At 35.2% G+C, this 23,927-nt stretch overlaps 2 protein-coding genes across 2 annotated transcripts in view; both read right to left on the bottom strand.

The window, feature by feature from the left end:
* The window catches only part of Nep5 (M13 family metallopeptidase neprilysin 5), a 55,521-nt gene extending 42,491 nt beyond the window's left edge, over nucleotides 1–13,030 (bottom strand). Inside the window, exon 1 of the mRNA XM_073958611.1 lies at nucleotides 12,481–13,030. Within this exon, the coding sequence (XP_073814712.1) occupies nucleotides 12,481–12,562 (82 nt within the window). The 5' untranslated portion in view covers nucleotides 12,563–13,030. The remainder of the gene's footprint in view (nucleotides 1–12,480) is intronic.
* Nucleotides 13,031–14,336: 1,306 nt separating this feature from the next.
* On the bottom strand, nucleotides 14,337–19,561 carry LOC141389068 (uncharacterized). Its single transcript, XM_073960111.1, has 4 exons — nucleotides 16,472–19,561; nucleotides 16,336–16,419; nucleotides 16,107–16,292; nucleotides 14,337–15,179 (listed from the first exon to the last, which is right to left on the bottom strand). Exons 1-4 carry the CDS (start codon nucleotides 19,559–19,561, stop codon nucleotides 14,337–14,339), a joined length of 4,203 nt encoding a protein of 1,400 aa, XP_073816212.1.
* Nucleotides 19,562–23,927: the final 4,366 nt, after the last annotated feature.

Genomic DNA, 23,927 nt, shown 5'->3' on the forward strand with positions numbered 1-23,927 from the left:
AAAAATTTTAAGAGCTGGACTTATTCAATCAGCAGCGAACATGCCCATCGCCCAAAGCTCGGTCTTCGGTTGGATCATATCCGGAGGCTGCGATTACTAAGTTGCATTCAAGCAAGAGGGCCCGGCATGTTGAAGCGAGTTCAACCCATTAGCGCTTAAGATAGCCTTAAGAACAAAAATCATGAATTCCTAATGAATCCCTTAAAGTAACCAAATGAATTATAAAATCTCTCTCATCTGGTAACCTTGTACGCAAAGAGCTTTCACTCAATGCACAATAATTACCACTTTCAAATATGTCTCAAAAAAAATATACTTCACTTGCTTCAGAGAAAAGAACACGACAAGAAGTCAAACCAATAAAGTCTGCCACATTTTTTTTTGTATTTTTTTAATAAGAAAACCAAAGTCTTTTTTTTCTTGGTTACCGCTAACCATACTTGCAGTTGAGGAAGTTGCCACCGCTACTCCAAAAAAGAATCTACAGTCCACTTTCGGCTAACAACCAAAATTGTACACTCACCGTGCCAAATTACAGTCAATATGATCGTCATTGTAAATGAATGATGAAGATATTGAATTGTTTCTCTGGCTGTATGACATGTGGCGCCGTCTTGTTGAAACCACATGCCCTCTACATTCATTTCTTCAATTCTAGGCAAGAACAAACTGGTTATCATTTCACTATACCGAACACCATTTGCGATTGACCTGCCTCATTTTCATAAAAAAGGTCCAATGATTCCTCCAGCCCACGATGGGGCCAATAGCAGGTTTTCGAGGCAAAAAGTCAATTTTTGAAGTGAACAATTTGAAAAAAATAATAACGGATTTCGATTGCCAACACTCTGAATCACTAAAAATTAAAAAATAAATCAATCTGGTAACATCACATAGCGACATACTGATCTGGCAATGGTGACATATTTTCTTATGCATCATTTTCCGACATTCATTAAAAATAAGTAGTGAAAGCATTTTAGACGCCAAAAAGAACATTTCAACATTTTTATATTTTTTAAACCTGGAAAGCTCTTCAATGGGTATGTAAAATAAGATAGTGTTAACAAATAATAAAAATGTTATGTGTGGTAAATGTATTTTTGATTTAAGATGTTATGTCTTTTTTGGAGTATTTTGCTTTGTTATCCATGTGTTCTCTGGAGTATAACTTTTGAGATCTAGGTAGATCTAGGATATTATATATATGTGGTGAAAGGTATTAATGTGTACTATCATTTTGTGAAAAAATTAGCTGCGCCTATCTGCGCCTTTTCATAAAAATCTGATTTCAGATGTCGTAATACTTAAAAATATGGACATTTTTATGTTTTGGTTGGCGAATAATCGGAAACCCATTAATGTTACCAATTGGATTTCGGAAAAATTTAATAGACGTATATAATAATAATAATATATAATTTCAAAGATATCGCAAACTTTGGCTTTTGTGGCGGAATCTTAGCCGATTTTTAATAAATTTGGAACCTTTTTTTATTAACTTATAACAAAGCACAGACAAAACCATGAAATTTGAACATATGTATATAGGGGAGCTATTTCTATATCTGAACCGATTTCAATATAACTTGACAAACTTATTTGTAGTCCGAATTCCGTAACATTTTCCAAATGTTATTGTAATTTGATGGAATTTGCATGCTTGGTCAATCATTTTCCTGAAATCGGGCGAACATATATATGGGAGCTATATCCAATTCTGAACCGATTTCAATATGATTTGCTAAAAATGTTTCTAGACCAAAATCCGTCACACATTGCAAATTTCATCAAGATTGGACATACATAGCGGGATTGGTAACCAAATACCTAAAATCGGGCGAAAATATATATGGGAGCAATATCAAAATCTGAACCGATTTCAATATAACTTGGCAAACTTATTTGTAGTCCTAATTCCGTGGTATTTCCCAAATCGCATAAAAATTGGGCAGAATTTGCGTGTTTGGTCCATCAATTGCTTGAAATCGGACGAACTTATATACGGGAGCTATATGTATATATGAACCGATGTGAACCAAATTTGGCATATTAGTTTCTAAGCCCATTATAAACATCTGTACAAAATTTGGAAGGTCTAACTTAACCCAGTGATTTGTTGCCTCGAAAACCTGTCATTGGCCCCATCGTGCAGCCCAAAAACCACACCACACAGTGACACGTTGAGGATGCATTTGCTTCTCGTGAATCATTCTAGGATTTTCCTCACCCCAAATGCGACAATTCTGCCTATTGACGAAGCCATCAAGATGTAAATAGGCCTCGTCACTGAAGATGATTTTATCGACAAAATCAGCATTTTCATTTTGTCTCTCCAATACGAATGATAATGCGTTGTTCATTCGTGTAGCGCTCAATTTTTACTAACCTCGTACCTTCTACTAGCAAACAATAACAATTGTTCAAATGTCAAACAATGACAGTTCGAATGGCGCCAAATTGAAAAATTGCGTTCCAGTTGGGACACCCTTTATCATTTTACAGAAATTCAGTTCCAATCTAAAACGGGTTGTTCATGTTTTCTCTCTTCGGGCGTTATCAAATTTTTTTTTAGTAATTAATAATCAATGATTCATTCATTTTCCGCAATAGTTGAAACTGTGTCCCGTAGAAGGGCATTCTACACCAAATTATTTAAAATTGTACAAGAACAAACTTACTGAATGAACTTAAAGATGTCCCTTTCAATATAAAATTATAATAAAATGTTCTTTCGTTACCGTTTTTAAAGTCGTGCTATGTACCACAGCTATCACGTAAACAATTTCTTTGCAGCTGATTTTTTTTAAATCTTTATTGAAAAGTCTACATGTTTTTTAATTTTTTAAAATCCTATCTTGTTTTCATATGAGAATTCATTTGTGCATAATCATGGCAGAATAGTGTAATAGAGCTGGCAAACCATCGATATTCCCAACATTAGATATTTTCGATATAATGTTTTAAAATATCGATTGCTATCGATATTATCGTTAAGCTGATATCACCATTAATTTGGAAATGAAAATGACAGAAATGTCAATGATTTTCTTGAAATTTTGCACAAGTAGTTCACAGAAATGTGAGGCAGAATAAACAATTGCTTTTATTTTATAAAAAATATAAAAAAATACATTTTACTTTACCGAAAAATGTGTACGTGTGACTACGGGCTTACTTTCTCACACACACATAACCGAAAAGTAGCGAAATTTCTATTTATTTCAATGAATTTCAGGTTAGGTGTTTTTATTCCGATAATATCGATAGGTAAAACTATCTATCGATATTGAATTTTTAAATAACAATCGATATTATCGATAGTGACATCGATTTTTTGCCAGCTCTATAGTGTAAGTGATCTATATTTTCGAACGAGAAAAAAAAACTAATCACTACATGTCGAAGAACTGAGGAGGGCGTAAAAAGTAAATGTTTGTATAAATTCGCATGCACATGTTAAAGGACATTAACAAGGATAACGCATTGACTCGACACGAAAAACACCAAATATATACATACCTATGTATGCAAGTATGTACATATATTCAGACCAACATGCATATGCTCAAACTAATGACGACAACAAATTTGTCTATTCTTCTATGTCCACCATTCATTTTCCCATAAGGCCATATATCCATCTGCTGTCTGCCAATTGCATTATAAAGATCTTGATAAGGAAACACAAATAGGCATACATATGTGAGTGTGTAAACATCCATACATCAACACTCATACACACACACTCAATCACATGTCTCTATATTTTCATTACATAAAAAATGGTTTGATTTTTTTTTTGTATTTGACCAACTTTTTTGTGTCCAGGAACTTTTCAATGAATGTGCTTTTTTCTCTTTCATTAATCGACATTTGTATGTAATACGTACATATATACGAATATGTATATTTAATGAAATACATTATCAATTTTCAAATAGCACAAATACGAAAGGTAATTGTAACATTAAAAACATACAAAAACTTGATAAATACGTGCTGACATTTTACAAGAAAATTTCACCCACACAGAACACCAAAGTAAAAGAAAATGGAAACGTGCTTTAAACAAATATATTCAAATCCAAACTAATCGGGTGTGTCATGTTCGAATGTCTGAAAAATTGGCAAGATCTATATATGAAAATGAACCACCATTTCCGTATGGCATATGCCTCATGTGCTATTTTATTCAACCGCACTGTAGGCATTACACTGACGGACACTAATAATTGCACTTGCTGTCCTTTCATTTTGTTTACTTTAAAAAAATTGTCATTCGTGCGGATTCTCCGTATTTTTGTTGGAAAACAGATTATAAAACTTAAATTGAGGTTCATTGGACTTAGGCGGTTAATGTATGAGGCGGTTGCGTGCTTTAGAAATATTTGCATGCGGGCGTATTCATTAAAATTTAATATAAAACACTGTTTATTGTGGGTAACACATTATCTATAAATAGTCTCTATTTACAAAAAGAGGATCGCAATTTACATTATAATTACAACAACGAAGATGTGTTTTTTATTTATTTAAAGGAAACATAACCAACTAAGTATTTTATTCGCAAATCCAATTTAAATAAATACTACTAGTATTTGTTATGCCATTCACCATAGGATGAAGGGTTTCTATACTCTCAGCCTTTAGGTTAGCGAGAGTACAGTTGGTCAACTTGATTATTGCAAAACCAAAATTATTACTTTAAATAAAACAGCATTTTATTGGTATAAATAAATATCATTATTAATATTTTTGTTAACAGTTTAATTCTTCCATATGTTTATTAATAAAATAAAAATGTAGCTAAATGTCACTAAAATTTTCTTAATATTAACAAAAAGGAGAACAACTCATTATTTCCGCTGTCAACTAAAGAATTGCTAAATTCAAAATTTATCTGTTTTTCAGGTAGTTTTGGAAAAATTGGTTCTAATATTTCTTTTGCCATTCTTTTTTAATGCATTTTATTTAGTCCCTCCTGTTAGTGGGCGACCTATTCCCGACTTTTTCTTCTTCTTGACGTTGTTGGTAAAATCATTTTCTAAAACATCTGAATAAAGCTCCTCTGTCATTGTTTCCTCCAAAATCTGGACGTTATCAACGTCACTGCTTGATATACAACCCCATACCATAAATGACAGTTTTCCGAACTTTACGGTATGTATTAAATTTTTGTTTTCCATGGCTATAAGGAGTTTTCGCAATACTTTTTGAGGCCCATCGAAATATTACAACATAATTTTAGTCTCATCAGAAAATATAAAGTCATCCAAAACTAAAGATGGCATGAAAAGTTCTCTGTAACAAATCGGAAATGTTTCTATATATTGTGACACGCTTACTCCAAAATCTTTTTAATAAGAAAAAACAATTTTCTGTTGCTGCTTTGGGGACGTTCGTCAATTTCTTTAATCATTCTCCTGTCATTTCGTGGGGTAACGTCTTTAGTTTAATACCCTAGGCAGACGGCAGCGGTAATTTGCATTAACTGCCTTAATTCAAATTAATTCGTGCATTATCCACATTCTTAATGCACAAAATCAAAGGAAATTTAAACTGAATTTAGCAATTTCAATATGGCAATGCTGTTGAAAATCAATTGTCTTTTGTCAAATTTCCATGTTTAAGAAAATAAAAAAGAAAAGCAAATCAGCAATTTTCGCGTTTCTTCAAAATAAGTAGTGGTCTTTCGCGAGTAGAATAGCAGATAATCGTTTTTAAAGCCTTCTAACAAATCTGTTTTTAAAATTTTTATTTTCACAAAAATTTTTATTACCCACCATACCAATTCTATCGAAAATAATATCTTCCTCAAATGTTCCTTTAGAGTTTTGTGACATTTTTTAATATTAAAAGGACTCAAAAATATCGCGAACAAATTAAATTTATTTTTGCATTATCGTGGTGAAAGGGTCAATGGTAGAAAGTGTATTTGTTTCGCATATTTTGGCGAACTTTTGTAAAACTTATGTATGAAATGGTCTGCTGGGTACAAACAAACAACACAAACAGCTGTTTCATAAATACAGAAACTATCGTCTGTCAGGGTGAAAAATTAATTCAAATTAGGGCATTTTTAATGCAAATTAACTCTGCCGTCTGTCTAGGGTATAAGCCTGCATTCTCTCTCGATATGGTATATGATGTTGTATACAGTTCTCAGGTTATGAGAGGTGATTTTCGCGATTTCTCTGGCGGATTTGCCATTATTATAATACTGTGCAACATTTTTAAGGTAATCTTGGGCAAACAATTTTAGCTAAGGATTTTTTGAAAGTACAGACCCAAATGACAAAAACCCTAGTTGGGTTTTTTGTGTCAGATCCAGCTTGGATTTTATGGACCCATCTAAACATGGTTAAATATTGACTTTTTAAAGAAATTCTGGGCTATATCTCTGAAACCTATGTGAATCTTCATCTGACCTTATACATTTCGCACCATATCTCCAAAAACGTTAATTTTTTCTGAATATTTTCTTTTGGAAAAATATTCGCTGGAATGTAGTACACAACTCTACAGAACATTCCCATTTTTTTAAAATGCCTCTATCACATTGTTTTTAGTCCAGTTTTCAACGACGATTTAATAAATATGTCTATAATGTGATGAAATCAGAAATGCGAGAATAAACAGTTGGTGTGAGAGATACGTCTTGTAAAAGATATGATGCAAAATACCGCTGAAACAACATGAAGTTAGCATTTTAGAGTTTCACAATGTTCTGTAGAATTGCTGAGAACTTTGGAAGATTTTTGCAAAAGGTTACTTGGTTCAGCTCCCAATAGTTTAGCCGATACTGACCAGAATTTCAGGAATTATGTACAATTTTCTATATTTTATCGATTTTGATGCCCAGATGGAGTTTTTCTTATGTGCTCTTTCAAAAGATAAGTTCTACTAGTTTAGGGCCCCAATATTGTCGAAGACAGTAAGGCTAAATTACCAATCGTTTCTGAGATAGAGGCCCGATAAATGCAAAAACCTGTAGTTGTAGCCCTGTTTAGATGAGGCCATAAAATCCGAACTGGACCTGATATGACAGAATCCTACTAGGGTTTTTTGTAGTCTCAATACGTACTTTCAAAAAATGCATGCAAGAAGTTGTTTGCATTTTCAGTGGTGCATAGTGTAATTGGAATAGACAAAATGTAGCATGTTTTCCGAAATCCGTTTAGCTGACTTTCTCTTTTTCTGAATATAACTTTCATGTTACACACATAACAATTAATTTATGATCCAAAATTATGGATCTACATGTCTATATACCATAGAAGTCATAAAAATCCTTAATTGTAAAGGATCGCGTTGAAAATCCCACAGTTTTATTCCACACTCATTCATTTTGCAATTACTCAGTTAATGCCACAAAAACCAGGTAATTATCCTTTTTGCCCGTTGTTTTTGTTATTTTCGACCGAGTTCTGCACTTATTGGCTTGATGTTGTCATTAACAGGCAAATCAATAGATATGTACAAAAAATCCAACATTATTGAAAGAATTTCTGTAGTAAATCCTAATTAAAAATCTAAATTTTAAAAATTCATCGTTTGCAATAATTTTTTTTTTTTGACTAACTGCATTTGCCCTTTGATACAATCATAAATTATGGTTTATCGTTTTAGACAATTTGTAGGCAACTTTTGTCAATCCGTTCATATTTCTGTCTGGTTGACTGGTTCGTACGATAGCTCTCCACCTTCAGTTACCTACATCTCATAAGTTGAAAAATGTTCGCTAAAATGGTAATGTCACTATAAGTCGTGAATGCACTTAACGATATTGAACATCGTAATATTTCTACCAGACATAGAATTGCTTGAATATAGCCTGTATCGGAACACTCCTCACGGTATCTTCCAGACAAAATTGCAAAATTTTTCGCAGAATTGCAGTTTAAGACCAGCTTTCGGATCGTATTGAAATTTTTAACACCATGTTCTTCTGGTCTCATTTACGGCAGTATAATTTTTTCGGGTACACGTGCATAAAAAAAACCTTCAACAAAGCCGCCTTTCAGCACCAACTAAACTGAGCACCATGAGAATATTACGATGTGCAGAATTTGGAACGAATCGGTTGTTCGTTTCGAACGTTATCGTGCGTACCATTTTAGCAAAGAATTTTTGAACTTTTGGACAAAATATTACGAGTTCCAAAGCATGGACCAAATTGGTTTATCCGCCCAAGAGTTATGGGGCGAATCAGCTAGCCAGATGAATTATTGTTAAAAAAATTTAAACTTTAAATGGTGATAACTAATGTGTTTCACAGCTTTTTTTATTATTCTTCAAATAATTATCTTTTAAAAATACCACATAAGAAAGTACTAAAGTGCTTCCTCGGGCTCTAAGCTGCTTAGAAGATACCGAGCAATATAATGAAATGAAATCGCTAAATATAGATGAGTTATGCAACTATTTGTGTTTTTTTTTTCTATTATAATTCTAAATTTCTTAACATATGGACCATATTGGGTAAGATTGTTATTATCTTATTTCTAATCATACGCACTGCGAGTACAATGTTTAAAAAATAAACATAATTTAAGGGGTTATCCCTAGTTGTGCAAACCAAAAAATTTCATTTTTCAAGAATTTTTTTTTAAAGAGACTACCAATATTTTGTTTTTGGATTTTTTGTTGCATAGTTTTGTGGTAAATCGTAAAACCGTTTTGCGGTGCCAACGAAAGCCCGAAAACGATATTTTAGGGGTTAGCCCTAGTTGGGCAAACCAAGAAATTTCAATTTTCATGATTTTTTTTAAAGAAACTGCCAATATGTTGATGTAGCTCTTTCTTTCATCTGAAAAAGCACTTTTGGTAAATGGCTACCTTCGGAATCTTTTTGCAACCTTATAATCTTGTCAGGGAATTAAAAAAAAAACTACAATAAGTATAATTCCTTGGAGGAGAATAATATCTTAACAGATGATAATCATTTTATACTGATAATTTTCTGGGTGGACGTTTTTAACTATTGTGATTTCAAAATACGAAGTTACATCCACTTCAGAAGGAAAATGTAGAAGCACTCTTTAAAGAGATCATCGTTGATCTTCCTATACTCTGAATAAACACAATACCAAATTACAGCGATCTCGGTTCGAAAAATTGACAAAAACCCCCTCGAAATACATAAAAACCATGGGCTTTAAACTAAAAACCTACAAGTATGTATATGGATTCGGTAGAAAAATGTGACTAAAATCTTCAAAAAATCTTAAGATGGGCGGTATTCTTGCATGGACGTATAACGATTTGTACTGGCTAAAACTTTCAAAATATCGAAAATACCTGAATTCCGTTCTGTGGAGCCTATATAATATATTGAGGCTAAATCCTTCGAAATAACGAAAATCTGGAGATATTGTTCTATGAAGTCTATATGAACACGTGAACATATACCGATAAATTTTAGGTGGAAAACTTATACCCTCAACGAAGACTAAATACCAAATTTCATATTGAGGCTAAATCCTTCAAAATAGGAGGTTGCGTTCTATGGGGGCCACACGACGACGCGGACATATACCGACAAATTTCATTTCAGTGGTATATTGAAGCCACACCCTTCAAAATACCGAAAATCTGGAGGTGTCGTTCTATGGGGGCTTCATGAACAAGTGGAACTATACTGACAAATTTCGAGTGGAAAGCTGTTTTAACCCCATTATGGCTGAATATTAGTTCTTAGACTTCGATGAGGCTAAAACCTTCAAAATACCGAAAAACGGAAGATTCCATTCTATGGGGCTATATGACGACGTGAACCTATACCGACAAATTTCTGGTGAAAAGTTTTATACCACCAACGAAGGCTAAAGACCAAATTTCAGCCAAGTATGCAAAGAAATACTCATAACTTCTTTAATATTGGTCCAATTTAAAAAATTTTGTGTATGTTTTATCAGCTATTTAATTAAATATAGAGAAAAAATTTGCACAGTGGGCTTGGATGCAATTTTCGCGATTTAATATTTAAAATCAATTTTTAGCAATGATTGGCCCCTTCGATTTTCTTGAATTTTTTTTTGTATTAAACTACGATCAATTACAAAAATTTTAAGTTCTATTTGGTAGTGGGATTCGAATGATTACTATTTTTGTTTAATTTTTTAAATTTGTATAGATTTTCCTATGTACAAGAAAAGAAGAATTAAAGAAGTTATCATATAGTTTTTACAGAATTCAACTTTTTCAAGGCGCGATATCTCTGGAGCCGTTGTCAAAAAAAATCTAAAAGTATTCTGAAATGTTTTGCTGATGAGCAGCATCACCACAAATCGTCCGATTTTTCTTCATGCAATTTTTTTAATTAAAATGTCGTTATTTTTGCCGTTTTCTACATCACAGGCTTTCCAAAGGACAACAAGAAGAGAAATTAGTGGTATTTTGCTTAAACATCCTTAAATACCACAAAAATATAGTGCTTCCAGGTGTACGAATATGAACTTTGCCACATATACCTAAATCCTGAAATAAATTTAAAATTTGTTTTGTTGTTTTTAAATGTTTCTTCCCCATAGTAGTTCCAATCAATTGTTTCATATTTGCATAAAAAATATGGAATAAATAACGATTTTTTAATCTTTGAGGGGTGTACAAATATGAACTTTGCATACCGTACTTTATAATCTCACCAAAATGTATGAAGACTAGTCTATTCGCTTTCGAGCTATCGTTGGCAGTGCAAAACGCACCGCAAGCTTAGCATTCTTTCACCCACTAAACCAACATTCGAATATGCTTGATGCACAATGCAACACTGAAAACGAAAGCAACTTCTAGTATGCATTTTTTGAAAGTACATCTTGAGACTACAAAAACCCTAGTAGGGTTTTGTCCTGTCAGATCAAGTTCGGATTTTATGGCTTCATCTAAACCGGGCTAAAAATACAGTTTTTTGCACTTTATCTCAGAAACGAATAGGAATTTGGCCTTGATGTGTTTGGTAATATTGCAGCCCTAATATAGCAGAACTTATCTCCTGAACAGGCCACAAAAGAAGAACTCCATCTAGGGAATCAAAATCGATAAAATATAGAAAATTTTACATAATTGCTGAAATTCTGGTCAGTATCAGCTAAACTGTTGGGAGTTGAACCAAGTAACCCATTGCTAAAATCTTCCAAATAAAGATCTCAACATTCTGAAACTCTAAAATGCTTACTGCGGTATTTTGCATCATATCTTATGCAAGACGTATTTCAAACACAGTTCACACCAACAATTTCTTCTCGCATTTCAGACATATTTATTAAGTGATATATTTATTAAATGGTCGTTGAAAAATATACTGAAAACAACGTAATAAAGGCAATTTTCAAAAATGACATGTTCTAAAGGGTCGTGTATTACATTCCAGCGAATATTTTTCCAAAACGAACAAATTAACGGTTTTGGAGATATGGCGCGAAAAGTATACAAATTATGGATATTTTCGATATTTTATCAAATTTGCGGCAATAAGTGTAGTTTTACGAGTTAATTATTTCTACATATATTTTATTCTTACCCTTATCTACAAATTTGCTTCAGAGGTGAGATAAAGCTTCACATAGATTTCAGAGATATAGCACAGAATTACTTTAAAAAGTCAATATTTAACCATGTTTAGATGGGGCCATAAAATTCAAGCTTGATCAGACACAACAAGACCCAACTTGGGTGTTTGTCGTTTGGGTCTGTACTTCCAAAAAATCCGCAGATCAAATTGTTTGCACAAGATTACCTTAAAAATGTTGCACACTGTAATCGGACTTAACGTATCATAATAGTTGAATGTTTGGGTCTTCGGTGGACATTTCAGCTTAGAACATAACAGCTGAACTAACAAAGAGAATTAATTCAAATATCTGAGTTATTGCAAAATTCGCTAATCAAGAAGATTAGCAGAATTTTAAATTATCCCAATATTCCATTTTGTTCATTTATTATAGTGGCCTTTTTATTCACAATTTTAAAAGTTTAGACGTTGCACATCATACAGTATATAACATTTTTGTGTTTCATTTAATGAAGTCGATGAAAAACTTCAAATACGAAATTTTTAAATTTTGTTCAACTTGAGTTTTCTATAGGACATAGTAATCCATGTACATTGTTTAAAATACCTTGATTTCGAGACTGCTGTAACATTAAGTCATCTGGAATAAAAACCGGGTTGATAACAATAGTATCTCCTTAAAAGAAATGTTTGCACGTGAAAAGCTTATGACACGGTTAGTGGTGTAGAGTATCACATAGTCGGCCCCATCCTGACTGTAGCCTTTGTATTGAAAGTTATTAACGGCGTTTTGTTTATTTTACTCAAACCAAAAATCATATATTTTGTCAAAAATATACTTGCTTCCTTATTGTTGTTTAAGGAAGTTCACGCTTTCTGAGATAACTTCTTGAAATATATTTTCTTGCATTTTAAACAATGCATTCTTAAAATATACATATACATATGTAAAAATGTCATCTTACCAGGCGAACTTGGTATCTGATTATCTCTTATAAATCCATTGTTGGTTGTCCAAATCCGATTCGTGTTGTAGGTCCTATCCATATTTGGGTTGTTCTTAGAGTTACGTTCTCATTTTGTAGACACACATTCACAATAGCACCAGCAAGGCATTAGATTATATTCAAGAAATTTATCATAGCTTCACTTCAAAATACATATTTATTTTAGAAGGACACATTCAATATTCATATTTACTTATTTATTTCCACCTCTTGCTTTAATTTATTTAATATTTTGTTTATTTTCTTTGCCACTTATCATTTTCCTATTTTTTACTTTTCATTTGCTTGCTTTGCTCGAGTGCCTTCCTGACTGACGAATAAGACCAACACGTTGAGGGTAATGAATGCCAACAAAGAAATAATAAAAGCAAATGCCGATATGTCCTTGCCACGTTTTAGTTACCACAAGAATGCCGGTGAATTGAGAGAGTTCCTCGAATAACGCGAGCCTTTTATAAATTTCGTGCCAACGTGCTAGCATTCTGGCGTCTCTTTACATTTCACCCCATATGGTTGTGCTTCCCACCAATCAGTTCTACTACTCTACTACCAATATTGGTAGTAAGTACGAAAAACAACAACAACGACCAAAATACTAAATGTTATTGTTTTTACAAAGCTAAACGATAACACCACTGTCTGTTAAAGCAACCCGCAATAGAATGGGGACACACTGATTGCTGTTGTGAGTTTCCACCTGATGACGTCGTCTAATAATGCTACCAACAAGTTATGTCGACAGACAAGCAGAGATACAAGGACATTATTGTGAATTCTAGGGTGGATTGGAAAGTAATTGCTTATATAAGGTGAGGTATAGTGTACTCCTCACTGTTTGTAAAACGTACTTCTATTTACTTTTTTCGTAAAGATAAAATGTGAATTGAACTAATTTTAAATCACAGAAAATTCTTTATTGATTAGACAAGTTATAGAGTCTTTATAAAAATCGTAATATGTCATCTAGGGAACGATTAACATTTCTCAGCTATCTTTACATTTTAAGTTATGTCTATACTAGGGTGGTTTTAAAAAATCGATGTCGGATTTTCTTATGCGGCACTCTCTAAAGTGTTAAGTTTGTTACATTTTAAGATTGCCAATGTTTGGATACAATCGGAATATGTTAACACGTGCCACTGAGGCCCCAAAATTTCCATAATGATTTGTATGGGGCCAAAGGTGAATTTTCACGAAATTGCTCTAAAGGCCACATTTATTGTCCAATATAAGAGAAAATTTATCAGTTCATTGCTGTGGCTAAAACAAAAATCCTACAAAAATTTATGCAAATCTTGTAAGATTTTGATATTGCTCCAATAGTATATTTGGCCAATTGGGGCCCTATAATAAAACTGTTCCAGCCTGCAAGCTTTTTTGCAGACCTCTTTCCAAAATTACCAAAATTAAAAACCAAAGACGAGCGACTGTACTTGTTACTTCAAGGTTTATTCAAAGACAAAATTTTTCATTTCACAAAGATCAGGTTGATGGCGATCAAAAAACAAAACAATAACAATTCTAATGTTGACGACCATCAACCGCAAAACATAACTTAATTATTAAGTTCAAAACAGTTAAATTGGTTTGTTGAGTGAATTTCGTTTATGCAGAAATATTTTGGGGCAGTCCTATGTTGTTGTTGTAATTGTTTAGGGAGAGAAAGAAATGTAGGTAATTGAGTGTTAGAGAATCCGTACGCTGATTGTTGTGATTGCAGTCGGTGCTATTATTTACAAATTGTTGGAACGACCGGAACTGATACAAAATGTAAATTATTGGGCGTAGGCATACTGCGACTCTTTGTACACCGTTCATCCTCCCCCCGTTGGAAGTTCCAAACTTTCAACAGATTCCTTTTCGATTGGTAGCACTGCCAATTTTGTCACTGCTCGCCTACAAGTTCCATTTGTTGTTTTGATGATAGCAACACGCACAACACCATCTTTTCCAACTATTGTTTCCAAAACACGGCCCAGCTGCCATTTGAGAGGGGGCATATTTTCATCTCTTAGCATGACCAAGTCTCCTTCCTTAACATTCGCTGCTGTTGCTCGCCACTTGTTTCGTTCTTGTAGTTGGGAGAGATATGAAGAACTCCATTTCTTCCAAAAGATCTGCTGCATGTAACTCACCCGTTGCCATCTATTCAAAGTATTTGTGTTAAGCTCGGTTACATCAGGTTCCATTATAGATACCAAGGGAGCCCCCACGAGGAAGTGGCCGGGCGTTAATATGTCCAAATCATCAGGGTTTTCTGTTAGAGGGCACAGTGGACGAGAATTTAAAATGGCTGAAATCTGGCAAACCAAAGTTCTCAGCTCCTCAAAAGACAATAACGAGAGGCCAGCTACTCGGTAGAAGTGGTATTTTGCTGCCTTCACCGCTGCCTCCCAAAGGCCTCCGAAATGCGGTGATCTTGGCGGGATAAACTTCCACTCTATGCCGTCATCCAAACATTGTTTGAGCACCGCCTCCACGCTAGATTGGCTGAAAAACAATTCCTTTAATTCGATTAACTCATTTTTAGCGCCAACAAAGTTGGTCGCGTTGTCAGACCAAATGATTCTGGGTTTGCCTCGAATGCATATGAAGCGTTTCAATGCAGCTAAAAACGAGGGTGTCGACAAATCCTGCACCAATTCCAAATGGCAGGCCTTTGTCGAGAAACATACAAAAATGCATATGTAGCATTTTACAGGGGGCTTGTTCCTTACGTCGGTTTTGTAGTAAAACGGCCCACAAAAATCGATACCAGTCGTGTAAAATGCTCTATTGGCACGCACTCGATCCTGAGGCAAAGTTCCCATGACATGACGAGCTAATTTAGGCTTAAGACGAAAACATCGGACGCATTTGTTAATGATGCTGATAATCGATTTGCGTCCACCAATTGGCCAATACTGCTGTCGAATATTTGCTAGAAGACACTGTGGCCCTGCATGCAAAAATTTTTCATGAAAAAACATCACCACAGCCTTTGTAATGGGGTGGCCTTTAGGCAAAATAATTGGATGCTTTGTTTCGTAATTCAAATTTGTATTCTGAAGACGACCTCCAACTCGAATCAATCCATATGCATCAACCATTGGGTTTAAAGAATTCAACTTACTTGATGGTTCAACATTCGAGCCAGCAGATAAACGTTTGTATTCATTCTCAAAATGAATCCGTTGAATACTTCTTATTAAGAGACATGTACCCATTTTAATATCATCAAGTGACAATTCCGTTGACTTTTCAATTTCTTTACGTTGTGATTTTCGACTGATGAATCGATGTATGTAGCCGAATATTCGCTGCATCTTAGGAAATGAATTGTAGAATTTGCAAGTTAACGAGATATCAACAACCTTTGATGTTGTTAAAACTTGTCGTCGTCGCTCTGGCAATTCCGTTATAAAATCTAAATGCTGAGGCCAATTTGCTGAGTTTTTTATCAAGAAGGCTGGACCTTGCTTCCATAAACGCGAATTCAACAGTTCCGTAGGACTTGCTCCTCTTGATAAAATGTCGGATGGGTTCAAATTCGTTGGTACGTAATGCCACTTCATTGTACTTGTAATGCTCTGGATGCGACTTACCCGATTCGAGACGAAAACGTTGAAATTTGATGGCTGCTCACGAATCCACGACAGCACCACCATTGAATCCGACCAGCAATGATATTCTAAATCATTTGGCAACACCTTTGAAAGTCCGTCCAATAAATCAGCGCAGCAGCAGAGAGTTCTAACTTCGGCACCGTCATCACCTTCAATGGAGCTACCCTGGATTTTGAACAAAGCAGATGAGCAGTTACCTTGCCATTACACTCAGATCGTGCATACACACAAGCTCCGTATGCAGATAAGCTAGCATCGCAAAATGCATGAATTTGTATTGTGGAGTTCGGCACTGAAACGAATCGAGGAAATATAAATTTATGAAGATTTGTTAATTGTGATACAAACTGCGACCATGCAGTATGCAGAGACTGTGGCAAACTTTCGTCCCACTGCAAATTATGCTTCCATAAGGTTTGCATTATCACCTTCGCCTTTGAAATTACAGGGCCTATTAATCCCAGTGGATCGTACAGTCTTGCGATGCACGACAAAACTGTACGTTTTGTTACAACACTGGATTCTTGGGTAGGCATGAAGGTGAAAATCAGCGTATCAGCTTTCGGATCCCACACCAACCCCAAGGCTTTGGTAATGTCTGTTCCATCGTGGAATTTTAGGAATTGCTCACATTCGGTAGGCGACACTCCCGCCAAAACACCTGCCTCATTTGAACACCACTTTCGTATGTCAAACTTGCCTCTACTTAGTAGCTCAGTTACTTGCCTTCGGATCTCCAACACTTCTTCAACAGAGTTTCCGCCAGTTATAAGGTCGTCAACGTAGAAATCACGCCTTACAATTTTAGCTGCCAATGGGTACGACTCTTCTTCATCGTAAGAAAGTTGATGCATAGCTCGAATCGCTAAAAATGCTGCTGGTTTTGTACCATATGTGACGATATCCAATTTGTACACTCCAATATTTTCAGCTGGATCATTTCTCCAAAGGACGCACTGCAGGTAATTGTCGGGGTTAGACACTCGTACACACCTGTACATCTTGCAAATATCGCCACTTAGTGCAACTTTAAAAAATCGAAAACGAAGAAGAGTGTCAAATAGTTTGGGTTGAATTGTTGGCCCAGCAGAGAGAACATCATTTAATGATACGCCTGTTGTTGTTTTTGCCGAGCCATCAAACACAACACGGAGTTTTGTTGTTGTGCTGTCTTCTTTGCGAACGCAATGATGAGGTAAAAAGAATGTTAGTGTGTGCTTAGGCAGAGATGTGACTAGTGACATATGATTTAATGCGGAGTACTCTTTCATAAAATTTACGTACTGCTGCTTTACATCTGGTTGTTTGTTGAGTCGTTTTTCGAGAACCAGGAAACGACGAAGAGCCTGATCATATGAACTCCCAAGTCCACTACCAATTTCTTTCTTTGGCAAGCGCACAGAATATGCTACTGAATCGAGACGAACAGTGTTTTTCATGAAATGCTGTTCACAAAAATCATCTTCATTTGATGCAATGTCCATAAAGTTGTTTTCCACTTCCCAAAAGCGTTGTATCACCTCAGCCAGACTTACGTTATCGACACATTTACATGCTGCAGCCAACGAACACGCTTTCGAAGTACTGGGAATTCCACCTGATGCTACCCATCCTAGTACAGTTTTCTGCAGCAACGGGGATTCGCTATTGAGCCGAATTTGCCCAACGCACAACAAATCGAAAAATAGGCCTGCTCCAATTAGTATATCAATACGTCCATGTTGACCAAAGTTAGGATCGGCAAGCTTTATGTTTGGTGGCAGGTTTGAGCTACTTACGTTAGGAATTGAAATTGGTTGATAATCGGTGATGGTAGGAACAACAACAGCAACGAACGATGTAGCAAAATCTCCATGACGGGACTTCATGGTCAAATCCACTGACTTATCAGCAACAAAATTACCGCTACCAATACCAGAAACAGTGACTGAAGAGTTGTTAACCTTTAGATGTAGATGATTTGCAGCACGACGTGTGATAAAATTCAATTGGGATGCAGAATCCAACAATGCGCGGTACGGTATAAATTCGCCAAAATTACTTTTCACTAAAACAATGGCCGTCGCCAGCAAAACGTTTGTGTTAGAAGGCGCCTCTAAAATGGTCGACATCGAGGATGACACAAGAGCAGATTGCGAGGAATTGTTAGTGGCTGGTACCGTTTGTTGTGGTAGAAGATGCACTGACGTATCACTTGTCACATTGTCCATATGCAGCATGGAATGATGCTTGGATGAACATATTCGGCAGCGGGAAGACTTACACTTTTTGAGCATATGACCTTTCTTCAGGCAGTTTAAACACAGCTGCAGTTTCTTTGCTTCCTTAAACCTTATAGATGGCGATAAATTTCCGAAGCCTGGGCAACCAGTTATGTAATGGTCTTGAGAATCACAAAATGCACATGTCGAACTAGGCGTTACTGATGCCACAAGTGCACTCCGACCTGAAGAACTCCATTTTTTGCTCACCTTCGAGTTGCTTACACCCATCGAGCTTTCCAAGTTTTCGAGCATTCTGCACCTGCGCTCCAAAAACGATGCTAATGACGACCATGTAGGCAGCTTATTACTCGGCAGGTCTTCTTCCCACTTTGCTTGGGACTTCGCATCCAATTTCGATGTAACTAAATAAATCAAAAAGCCGTCGGCAATTTCTTCTTGCTTGCATATAGATTGTAAAGCACGCATATGCGAATTTAGTTTGTCACTCAGTTGACGTAGACTTAAAGCAGAACCTTTGTCGACGGATTTCAAACCAAAAATTTCTCGTATATGAGCTTGAAAATTAAGGAGTTTATTGTCGAATCTATTTCGGAGAAGTTCGAAGGCCTTGTCATAATTTTCTTCGGTGGGATCCAACGACGAAATTGTATCCAAAGCCGCACCAGTTACGCTCACTCGAAGATGCTGAAATTTCTCAATTTTACTTAGGTCATTATCATTGTCAATTACCGTGTTGAACATTGCTATAAATCCTGGCCAATCCGTGTACAATCCATTAAATTGGGGAATCTTTAATTCTGGTAAACGCAATTTACGTTGTGGCAGGGATTCATCCAACGAGAACTGGCGCATAGTGGAGGAGTGTGGCATAGTTGGCCGCTTTCGTTTATTACCCAATTCTCTAGAGAGTTTAGCCTTGACTTCGAAATAGAGGTTGACAAACGTAGAAGCTATTTCAGTCTCAGAGTCAATTGCGTCGCCATTTATAATCATAGATTGGGCCTCTTCGAAGTGGTTATGTATTCCATCTACATAACCAAGTCGAACCGAAATGTCCGACTCGTCCATCTCACCCAAACATTGTGCCGTCAGCGAAGTGTTTAAAAAAGGCAATTGTCTTTGCAGGAAACCAACCTTTTTCTTGTAAAGCTGGAAACTAGATTCTTCATTGGCTCCACCAGTTGGGGCCATGGTCTCATCAATCGACATCCTAAGATTATTCAATCAGCGAAGAAAAGTACAATTTTGTCCAAAGAAAAAATATAATTCTGGAAAGAAATATCCGAATTGATATTGAACCAAAAAATCGTGATATACTGGGATCACGTCGGGGTCACCAATGTTCCAGCCTGCAAGCTTTTTTGCAGACCTCTTTCCAAAATTACCAAAATTAAAAACCAAAGACGAGCGACTGTACTTGTTACTTCAAGGTTTATTCAAAGACAAAATTTTTCATTTCACAAAGATCAGGTTGATGGCGATCAAAAAACAAAACAATAACAATTCTAATGTTGACGACCATCAACCGCAAAACATAACTTAATTATTAAGTTCAAAACAGTTAAATTGGTTTGTTGAGTGAATTTCGTTTATGCAGAAATATTTTGGGGCAGTCCTATGTTGTTGTTGTAATTGTTTAGGGAGAGAAAGAAATGTAGGTAATTGAGTGTTAGAGAATCCGTACGCTGATTGTTGTGATTGCAGTCGGTGCTATTATTTACAAATTGTTGGAACGACCGGAACTGATACAAAATGTAAATAATTGGGCGTAGGCATACTGCGACTCTTTGTACACCGTTCAAAAACCTTATATTAAAATGCAGCAGATTTTCACAATTTTTTGTAGAATTACTTGTTTAGCCATAGAAATTAACTGGTAAAATTTTCTCTGCGATTGGACAATAAATGTGGCCTTTAGATCGATTTTGTGAAAATTCACCTCTGGCCCCATAAAAATTATTATGGTGACTTCACGCAGAGAAGAGATATTGTAGCAGCAATAATATTCTAAGAGCAAAATAAAATGAGTTACTAGACAAAATAAAATGAGTTACTAGATTTTTTTAAATTAAACACTGTAAAAATGGTATGAATTATTTTTGTTTTTTTTTTTTGCGAGAAAGAGAGAAAGTTTCCCCAAGGCAGTCGTTGAATAAAGACGGTAAAGTGAGTGAATAAATCAGTGTTTGTGTTTTCTTAAAGAAATGGTGATTTTTAGTAAATTAAATGCCCAACACATTTTATAATTGGAAATTTTATAATTGAATCAAAAAGGTGAATGGAAGTATTTTATTGGACAAGGAAGAAATCGTATTTAATATTGGTAATAACATTAATAAATTGTTCACATACATGCATATATTTGAAATATGGATGTACCTATTTATTACATTATATAATAATTTGATTTCAGATGCCGATTTCCCGTTGATGATTTCAATTTTGAGGAGAATGTGTTTTATTTTACAACTAGCGAGAAGCGTTCAACAATGTTTCTATGTTTATAATTAACAGTTTTTATGTGTTTTTCTTTCTAATAGCGTGACACTATTTCTTTTATTTGGAATTTTGTATGTATGTAACTACGCGTTTGTTACTTTTGTGTTTGCTATTTCTATACATTTAAATAAAAGAAAAAGCACCACCATTTATAAATGTGTGTATGTCGGAGTAAGGCAATGACTCTCCCGTGAGCGTAAATTTACTGTCGGTCACCACCAGTTAGAGTCTACACAGGATTGCCTTACTCTAGTGCAGCGTCGCCCAAGAATTTCCATCAATGGTTTAGTATGTGTGTAGGTATGGGCGAAGAAAACAACAACCACATGATGTTTATCGTTTGTTTTTATTCACGTACACTGTAAGTGAGAGAGAGAAGCAAATGGAAAAACAATTTAGTTGGCGCCCTCGCTGTACTTCTTTGCAAAGAAGACCTTCTCTGCTCTATGAGGGCGGTTCGGAAACTTCTTAGCCTATCAATGAAAGAGAATAGTTAGTTTTTCAAAAATATTTTTTTTTTTTCAATATAATCTCCTGAAACTTCAATACACTTAGTCCAAAGCTTGTCTAGCAATTCTATCACTTGATTAAAATAGTTTTCTTCAAGGTCTTCAAAATAGTGGTTTACAACTGTAATTGCATCTTCATTTGAGGTAAAACGCTTGCCAGCAAGGAATTTTTTTTTAGATTTGGGAGCAAGTAAATGTCACTGGGAGCTAAATCAGGAGAATAAGGTGGGTGGTCAACCAACTCGTACTTTAATTCGTTGATTTTAGCCATTGTTAAAACACTCTTGTGCGCTGGTGCGTTGTCTTGATGAAAAATTATTTTTTTGTGTTGTAAGCCAGGACATTTTTCTCGAATTTGTACATTTAATTGATCCAAAAGGTTGCAATAGTACTCTAAATTTATTGTTTTACCCTTTTGCAGATCAATCAATAAAATACCTTTGAAGTCCCAAAAAAAAAGCACTTACACCTAACACATTCACCATATCATTATGAATTTCTTGTCCCGATAAACATTTTTTATGTAAATATTTAATGACAGCACGCATTTTTAATTTTTCCATTGTAAAAAAATTGCGAATGCGTCTTTTTTGAACACCTGTTTCTATATGAAGGAGTTGCCAGATCGAAATTTAACATGTGTTCATAACAGAGATGGAAGTTTCCAAAACACTTAACTTTTTTCTGTTTATACCGCGCTTTTTGTGCTAGGCTAAGAAGTTTCCGAACTGCCCTCGTAGTGTATGTGTATGTGTTTTTGTGGATTTTGGATTTTGTATTTATATTTCATCTAAACAAATATTTGTCCACACCCAAACATATATTTGTTTGCAGGATACAAACATATGTTATGTTTGGGACTGTTGCAAACATATATATGTTTGCTGCAAAATATGTTTGGGACATACATTTGTTAGAGGCTTTTTTCCTCCATGCAGAAGGAAATTGTAGCAACACTCTTAAAAAGAGCTCACAAGGGTCGTCATCTTTGTTCTTTATATAGTCCATCTTGGGCGCCAACTTCGCGGTGGCTAAAAACCCCTATGAAATTGTCCTGAAGAAATGTCATACTATATGATGCAGTTCGTTCGGACTCGAAGAATCTTCCAATGTTATGATGGAGGTTTTCCCGTTTTATCTTCAGACGTCTTTGACGGAATCGCATATACGTCTTTGACGGAATCGCATATTGCAAAGATTATATTAAATTGAAGCTATGTTGATTAATGCATCATACATAAACACCGATGTAAATGTATTCCAGAGCAAAGTCGGTAAATATATACATACATGCTACCTATGGATTGATATATGGTCAGAGAAATGACAGATAGAAGCAAGCCCTGGGGCTTGATTCTTGTTTTATGAAAATTTGAAATGAAAAGTATTTCCTTCATATTTTTTTCATTTGACAGTTTTTTCCTTTATAAACATTTTCATTTCAAATTTTCATAAAACAGAATTGAGCCCCTGTTCTGCAAAAACCCGTTTGTTCAAAAAGCTCTTAAGTTGTGCATATAACAAAAAATGACACAGATATGTGCATAATATGCAAGATCGCAGTGTGAAGATCGACATTGGGTATATTATTGTGTAGTCCATCGGGCTTATATAGCGTGTTTGGTGCAGCAAATACGCGAAATCGGTCGAAAATATTAATGGGAGATATATCCAAATCTGAACCGATTTCGATATAATTTGGGTTACTTATTTCTAGACCGAATTCAGCCAAACACTCTAAATTTCATCAAAATCGGACGTATATAGCGTGTTTGGTGCAGCAAATACGCGAAATCGGTCGAAAATATATATGGGAGCTGTATCCAAATCTGAACCGATTTCGATATAATTTGGCACATTTATTTCTAGATTGAATTCAGTCACACATTACAATCGAAATCGGACATATATAGCGTGTGTGGTACAGAAAATACGTGAAATCGGCCGAAGATATATATGGGATCTATATCCAAATCTGAACCGATTTCGATATAATTTGGCACACTTATTTGTAGACCGAATTTAGTCACACGTTCAAAATTTCATCAAAATTGGACGTATATAGCGTGTTTGGTGCAGCAAATACGTGAAATCGGGCGAAAATATATATGAGAGCTATATCCAAATCTGAACCGATTTTCACCAAAAGCAATAGCGTTCTTCCTATGGCTAAAAAAATTTTAGTCCTCAATTTCGGACAAAAAATGCGCTACATGGACGGACATGCATAAATCGACTCAGAAAGTGATTATATGCATATCCCCAAAAGGAACTATGGGTCTATTTCGTTTCCTTTTGTATGTTACATAAAAATGCACCACTTTTACGCCCACTTTTTTCAATTTTAAATTTTATTCTTTTCTACAAAAACTACTGAACTGAGTTTCTTGAAATTTTCAGGGAATATACAGCGATGGCTTCCGGTCAAAATAGGCTATACATTTTGTTAAGTTTCGGAAGGGGCGGGGTACTTCCCCTATACCCTATTTCTTTAAAGAATGCTATATTTAAAATAATTACGAATGTATCGATTTAGAAATTAATTTGCGAGACAACTGTGGTTGTGC

The sequence above is a fragment of the Musca autumnalis genome, unplaced genomic scaffold (assembly GCF_047663935.1).
Source record: "Musca autumnalis isolate F117 unplaced genomic scaffold, ASM4766393v1 scaffold_1, whole genome shotgun sequence".
In the NCBI taxonomy this organism is placed as follows: Eukaryota; Metazoa; Arthropoda; class Insecta; order Diptera; family Muscidae; genus Musca; species Musca autumnalis.

Bases quoted from the DNA above. Each gene is read 5' to 3' on its own strand.
- LOC141389068 (XM_073960111.1), bottom strand. From the start codon at position 19,561: ATGTCGATTGATGAGACCATGGCCCCAACTGGTGGAGCCAATGAAGAA. The intron at 16,293-16,335 runs GTAATGGCAAGG...TTCAAAATCCAG, and splicing joins TGTGTATGCACGATCTGAGT to GGTAGCTCCATTGAAGGTGA. The intron at 15,180-16,106 runs GTAAGTCGCATC...TTCTCGACAAAG, and splicing joins ACGTTTTCGTCTCGAATCGG to GCCTGCCATTTGGAATTGGT.